The 7289-nt window shown below is 47.9% G+C and overlaps 1 protein-coding gene across 2 annotated transcripts in view; it reads right to left on the bottom strand.

The window, feature by feature from the left end:
- The window catches only part of MAST2 (microtubule associated serine/threonine kinase 2), a 289345-nt gene that overhangs the window by 12658 nt on the left and 269398 nt on the right, over positions 1–7289 (bottom strand). For both annotated transcript variants that reach the window (XM_006839709.1, XM_006839710.1), the window contains exons 17-25: positions 4450–4582; positions 3520–3685; positions 2888–2989; positions 2535–2657; positions 2264–2373; positions 1786–1940; positions 1285–1568; positions 1009–1206; positions 142–368 (exon numbers count right to left, since the gene is read on the bottom strand). In XM_006839709.1, coding sequence (XP_006839772.1) covers positions 142–368; positions 1009–1206; positions 1285–1568; positions 1786–1940; positions 2264–2373; positions 2535–2657; positions 2888–2989; positions 3520–3685; positions 4450–4582 — 1498 coding nt within the window. The remainder of the gene's footprint in view (positions 1–141; positions 369–1008; positions 1207–1284; positions 1569–1785; positions 1941–2263; positions 2374–2534; positions 2658–2887; positions 2990–3519; positions 3686–4449; positions 4583–7289) is intronic.

The following is a 7289-nucleotide window of genomic DNA, read 5'->3' as shown; positions in this document are numbered from 1 at the left end:
GCTTTCTACTCCCGTAAAGATTTACACCCTCGGAAACCCTATACAGGGTCGCTATGGGTCGGAACCGACTCGACGGCACATAACAACAACAACAAAGGAAAGATGACACTAGGAGACACAGGTCTGGATAAGCAGACATACCCACACCATATGGTGCACAGTGTAGACATCTGAGTCACCCATGTAGACACGGATGGCCCTCAGGGTGAAGCCGTATTTCTTTCCAGCTCGATGGATGATGATGGGGGGCCTCAGGCTGCCGAGGGCTGGCAGGAAGTCCCTGCTTGGGGAAGAGTCCCTGGATGATGGGTTGGACGACTGGGAATGTGGGGACATGGGACTGGCCAGTGGAGAGCAGGTGTGATGGTCTAGAGGAGAAGCCAGGACTTAGTAGGTAAGAGTGGCCTGACCTGCCACACTCCCAGCCTAGCCCCATGTGCAGCTGTTATTCCAGAACCAGCTCTTGTCACAGACAGACCCTGAGCTGAGGTCCCTTTTCCCCACATCACATGACTGACTAGTCCTCTCAGGTGTCCAGGCCCAGACCGACCCCTAGGTGGTGGGGAAGATGAAGAGGGTTTTTGGCAGCAAGCACTTACTGAGTGCTGACTATGTATGTATCAGGCACTACATAAGCTCTTCATACATATGTAACATTACAGTTTTCCTACAAGGGAGTTACTATTAATATCCACATTTTTTTAATGAGAAATTTGAGGCTTAGCAGGATTAAGAAACTTGCTCAAGGTCAAGAGTGATTTCAAGAGCCATTTCAGTCTAAGTCTTCAGAACCTAAATTTGTTATCTTGCCTTCTAGCACACCCAGAAACCAATGTATACCTTCAGAGATCTCGAGTTCATTAGCAAAGTGACACAGTCTCTCAGATGCTTGCTCTTCAACATACATACTCACACACACACATCTGCTACATGTAGACCCCTGCTGTAGGTCTGTAGAGATTCCAAAGTCCTGAGTTTTGCCCCTGTTCCCCAGGGCTCTCATCTCACCTGCAGGGATGAGGAGGGAAAGGGCTGTGGCTGAGGCAGACTTGATCACTTTGTTGACGGGGCGGGCAGCACGCTTCTCTATAGAGTCTCCAGAAAGCAGCCGGTGGCGGGCCCTGCGCACAGCCAGGTCGCTGATGGCTTTGGCTGTGGCTCCCTCAGTCAGCTGTGGGGTTCCACGACCTCCTCGGGTCTCCATGGCTGTGGGCCCAAGTGAGCAGTGAGACCCACAGTGCTACTGAGCCTCCCTCCAGGCAGTTCCCACCTGCTGGGCCACACCTGGACTGGCACCGCTGCTCTGGCTGACAGGGTCCTCATCCAGCCTCAGCTGATGCTCCACTGGCTGTTCAGGGACAGGTCCAGACAGCCCCTCTCCAGATGGGGGTGTCACGAGCCACGTACCCTCCTGCTGCTGCCTCCTGGGGGTGCTGCTAGCCACATCAGGGCCCTCAGGGAAGCGGGGCACATCCAGGAGGCCGGAACAGCGGCGTCGCACTGTCAGCGGAGGGCTGGAGTCACTCTCTGTGTGGGATGACTCGGACACTGACAGCCGCTTCCGCAGTCTGTGAGAGACGAGAGCTGGGGTGAGAAGGCTCTGCCCCACCAGAAGCACACAGGGTTATGGGCACAGACCTTTCCTCCTAACACGCCTGGGAACTGCGCCCTCACTGCCACTGGCTCCTCCCCAGCATTCTCAATCTCTTCCACGAAGGGTAGCAACTAACCGGGGAGTAAGGGTGGTGCTGTCCCACCTACCCTGGCTGAGCTCCAGGTACTCACATCTCAGGGGAGCCAATCACCCAACCCCGGTCTCGGCCCTTCAGCACCCCCAAGCCATCTGAGCGGTCCTCTTTCTCCTCACTCAGGCTGCGCTTGGTCGGAGGAGGTGTCCGGCGCTCCTCGAGCAGAGAGAGTCGCTCCATGCTACTGTATACCTGGGGTAGGGGGTGCGCTCAGGAGGGGTTCCAACAGGCACACCACCCAAGGGGCAAAGAAGTATCCTGGGAACCTGAAACTCAGGAATTTGAGCCATTTTCACCAACCCATCTTCCCCAGCATACAATAATTGAACATTTGGGGAAGCAGATTTTCCTCTGGTTGGACCTGGCCTCAACCTGGTGTCTCCAGAGTTACGGCCTGCAGTGGTCCTAAAAGCACCTGCCATATGCAGCCCCAGTCTCGTGTGTTTTTCTAAAGATGTCCCATTACCATCTCCCCAGCCTGCCCCATGCCTCCTCTCCCAGTCCTCCAGCCACACCTTACTGAATCGTGGAGAGCAGGAAGAGAACTGGCGGATCTCCAGGCAGCCATCTTCACTCACATCCTCCTCATCCTCCGAATCAAGGTGGTGGTATCGTTCTGAGCGGGCTGAGCCAGACACACACAACAGTTTCCTTCAGACAGCCCAGGTAATGCATTCCTTGTGACCCTATGAGGCCTTAGCAGGGCTCTAATGCCAAGGTCAGGGTTCCTGGGTCAAACTAGTAGGACTCCCATCCCTCTTCCCCCTCCCCCCACTGGAGGCTTACTATCAAAGTAACTGGTATCATCCTCTGACTCCAGTTGAGGAATAAATTCAGCTTTCTGGCGAAGAAGTCCTGTCCAGTCCAGACCCATAAAGAATGGGTGCTGCTTCACCTCGTAGGTATTACCTGTGGGCAGAGCGGTCATGGGCAATGGGGTGGGATGAGCTGGGTAGAGTCAGATCAGTAAGCGAGAACTCAGACCTGAGGAGACGAGGCCTAGAGCTCTCGGCTCAAGTAACTTTCTCTGCAGGACAGACAACAGGATTGTCCATACAAGAAGTTTCCCCTGCAGGCTGCACAGACTCCCTAACCCCCTCCTTCTGCAGTGCAGAGAAAGGGCAGTTGGCCTGTCCTACCTGTGCCTAGCCGCTCCAGAGGGTTCTGGTGAAGTAGTTTGGAGGTGAGGTCTTGGGCATCTGGGGGTAGTGCATCCTCACCCTCAGGCCACACAATCTCATCTGAGGATTCATTGGGGGTGAGAAAGAGTTCAAAGGCATGGGTTAGAGAAGGGTCTTAAAAATTGTGTACAGAGTGGCAATATATAAACGTGGGCCCCAGGATGGAATAAGGAAAGGGTTTGGAAGCAAGGGCCTGGGCCAGAACCCTTGAAAGCCTTGTCTGGGCCTCAATTCTGTACATTTTATAGGTCCCTCCCCTTAAAGGGGAGTCCTCACATGCCCTGGACCAGAGCTTGCTCTTTGATCCAGAGTCGACAATGTAAAGCAGTGAACTTCCCTTGTCCTGAGGCTCTAGCTTGCTCTGCCCTTTCGTACCACATGCACTCATACAGACACAAAGAACTTAAACTTACATGTACTCATGCAGAACACATGAACACAGCCTTAAAAGACACATAGGCGCACACACACACACATCTAAAATAGAAACATATCACAGGAAGGTTGCATGAGTCATACTGGTGCATGCATGAATGATATTTGTATGTCCAGACTCTGCCTCCCCAGTGGGCCAGGGTAATGGTACCTACCACTGATCACTTGCCCAAAGAGCTCCTCCGGTGTGTCTCCAAAGAAAGGAACGCAACCAACCAGGAATTCATACAGGATTATGCCCATGGCCCACCAGTCCACTGGCTTCCCATAGCCCTGGCGCAGGATCACCTCAGGTGCAATATATTCCGGGGTCCCGCATACCTGGGCATACAGAAGCCAGGCTGGCTCAGCCTCCTGGGGTAGTTCACCACCATTATGGCTGAAGGGGTGGCTATGTGCCCACCTCAGGAGTAGAGAAGTCTAAATGCAGACTCAGCTCACCTTAGTTAATGAACAAGATCAACAGGAACCCCAGGGAGCCAGAGTTGGAATTGTTGCAGGGTAAGTTTATGTATTTCTGTATTTAGTCACAATATCTAACTAACCAGGAACCAACAATAATCACTGAGCCTTCAACACCTTCTCTTCGCATCTGGTCCCCATGACTAGCCTCTAGTCTCGCAGAAGAACATATCCTACCAGTCACAGGATTACTATGCAGACCCCAGAACAGTCACAACCAGATATGTCAAATCAAGGGACATCCAGGTCGTTTTCAGGAAGCTAACCCACAGCCTAGTAGGAATTTGGAACTGTGTTCCAAGAAGCACACACAACACCAGGAAAGGCTTGCTCTTAACCCAGGGTGGGAGATTTAGGGCTGGTAGCACATCCAGTGAATATCAACAGCTATACTTCCTATTTTCTCTAAAGACAAAGATGGTTTTGGATTTTTTATCCATATAATTTTCATGACCCATCCTGTTCTGCAAATGTGCCCCCTATCTCAATGCCTCCCTAAAATTAAAAGGTGGAAAAGATAGAGACTCTCAATCTTTTCACATCCAGTACAGAGTAAGCATGTGGCTCCAGATCCTTTCTCTGAAGTCTAAAAAACTGCCAAGGTTCCAAGCATCCTTCCTTACCTGCTTGTCCAGGAACTCCCGGGCATCTTTTTCAATGTGGCCTTCATATAAATTTGTTGTCAGGCTCATGAGGCCAATTTTAGAGAGTCCAAAGTCAGTCAGCTTGATATGCCCCATGGATGTAATCAGGAGGCTGAGAGATAAGATAAATAAAATAAATGAACAAAATTATACAGTTATATTTCCTGGTTTTCCAAGAGTGCTGATTTACGCACATGCCAAACTCTCCCACACAGCTCTCTATGAGGAACTATGGGCCACAAGGAAGGTAGCTTCAGCAGAGAAATAGCCAACTGACAAAAGTAAATACATCTGGCCTTGTAAGTACTGCAATCTACACTAGCAACTGACCTGCCTTCCAATGATTTCCCCCAAATCCATTTCACTTCATTGGTCCTCAACTGCATTCTACACTGGGGCAGAGGTATCAGCCACTTACGAATGATCAGTCTCATCCTAAAATTGTTTCCCTAGTCATTCCTAGTCTCTTCTTGTCACATGGAGGCTCACAAACTCCCTTTAAAAGGAGAAGGGGAAGCGGCACATAATCTTACTCCACTGTCCATGTCCATAGGAAGATCATTTGAAAGAAACCAGAAGTAAGTACTCACAGAAAATTGTCTTTTCTCGCTTTGCACACTGCCTGAGCCATTACATTATGTGCCATACTTACCCCACTGCCCTTTTATTCTAATGATTCACAGTTTAGTACCTCTGGCTTTAAAACAACTACCCAGCTGTCTAACAAGTACTATACATAAACTCAACTTCCACAAACCAAAATCAGGTTTCCTAACCTATAAACTCAACGTCTTCTCAGTGAAAGACAGGTTCTGTTATTTACTAAGCTCTCTGAGAGGTGTTTTAGCTATATTCTGGCCCCTGACAGATTCTACAGAATAACACAACAAATGTATTATCATTGTGCCCATGGAACATGAGGCTAGGAGAGGTTTAATGAAAAGACCCAAACTTACAGAGGAGTGGCAATTTGAATGAATAGACACAAACTAACAAGCAGAGGAGAAGCAATTTGAATTCAGGTCTGTCTATGGCCATAGTCACTTTCCATTCTTAATATTATGCTCTGGGCGCAGACTGGAAATCTAGAAGATATACCAGAATCCAGCTCTTGCTTCCTTTTCTATCTCCTACCTACTCTCAACTTTATCTTTTCCTTTCTACTTCTCAACATCATTTCCTCTTCTCCATTCTGATTCTGTCTTCTCTGGGGCAGGTATTGCTGGTTTTGGCCTAGTCTACTGCAATGGTCATATGGTCAACTCTACTTTGAGGAGGCAGCTCTTCCCCAGTCACATTTTGAGTGTCTTCCAATCTGAGGGGCTCATTTTCCAACACTATATCTGACATTATTTCTCTGCTATTCATAAGGTTTTTTGGTGAGCTCTAGTATCGTAGTGGTTATGAATTGGGCTGAGAACCGCAGGGTCAGCAGTTCAAAACTAATAGCTGCTCCGTGGGAAAAAGATGGGGCTTTCTGCTCCCATAAAGATTTACAGCCTCAGAAACCCTGTGCAGGGTCGCTATGGGTCGGAACCGACTTGATGGCACTTAACAATAACAATATATTCGGTAGTTCGTCATTCCTTCTTTCTAGTCTGTCTTTGTCTGGAAGCTCATCTGAAACCTGTCCACCACTGGTGACCCTGCACAGGGTATTTAAAATACCTGTGGCACAGCTTCCAGAATCACAGCAACTCGCAAGCCACCAAAGTATGACAAACTGACAAACGAGTGGCGGATGGAGTAAAGCCGGTGGGAGTAAAGCCCGCAGGACCTTCATTTGCTGATGGGGCTCAACTCAAAATGAAGAAAAACAGTTGTAAACATCCATTAATAATTGGAACACGGAATGTACAAAGTATGAATCTGGGAAAACTGGATGTTGTCAAAAATGAAATGGAACACATAAAAATTGATATCTTAGGCATCAGAGTGAGCTGAAATGGACTGGTATTGGCCATTTCGAATCTGACGACCACATGGTTTACTATGCTGGGAATGACAAATTGAAGAGGAATGGTTTTGCATTCTTCATCAAAAAGAACACATCCAGATCAGTCACGAGGTACAACGCTGTCTGTGATAGGATAATATCCATGTATCTACAGGGAAGACAAGTTAATTCCACTATTATTCAAATTTATGCACCAACCACTAAAGTCAGTGAGGACGAAATAGAAGAATTCTACCAACTTCTTCAATCTGAAACTGATCAAACATACAATCAAGATGTATTGATCTTACTGACGATTGGAATGCAATGGTTGGAAGCAAAGAAAAAGGATCAACAGTTGGAAAATATGGCCTCGGTGATAGAAATGATGCTGGAGATCACATGACAGAACTCTGCAAAATCAATGATTTGTTCATTTCAAATACCATCTTTAGACATCATAAGAAACGAATATACACATGGACCTCACCAGATGGAATACACAGAAATCAAATTGACTACATCTGTGGAAAGAGATGGTGAAAACACTCCATATCATCAGTCAAAACAGACGATGGAAAAGCTCCATATCATCAGTCAAAACAAGGCCAGGGGCAGATTGTGGAACAGACTATCAATTGCTCAGTGGTATTAACTGGTCTTCCCTGTAAGTACATGGTAGTTGGAAAATATGGACTTGGTGATAGAAATGATGCTGGAGATAACATATTAGAACTCTGCAAAATCAATGATTTGTTCATTTCAAATACCTTCTTTAGATAGCATGTTGTTGTTGTCAGGTGCCATCGAGTCGGAATCAACTCATAGCGACCCCATGCACAGCAGAACGAAACAATGTCCGATCCTGGGCCAACCTCACTAC

The sequence above is a fragment of the Chrysochloris asiatica genome, unplaced genomic scaffold (genome assembly GCF_000296735.1).
Source record: "Chrysochloris asiatica unplaced genomic scaffold, ChrAsi1.0 scaffold00026, whole genome shotgun sequence".
In the NCBI taxonomy this organism is placed as follows: Eukaryota; Metazoa; Chordata; class Mammalia; order Afrosoricida; family Chrysochloridae; genus Chrysochloris; species Chrysochloris asiatica.
This window is presented reverse-complemented; position numbering and strand designations above follow the sequence as displayed.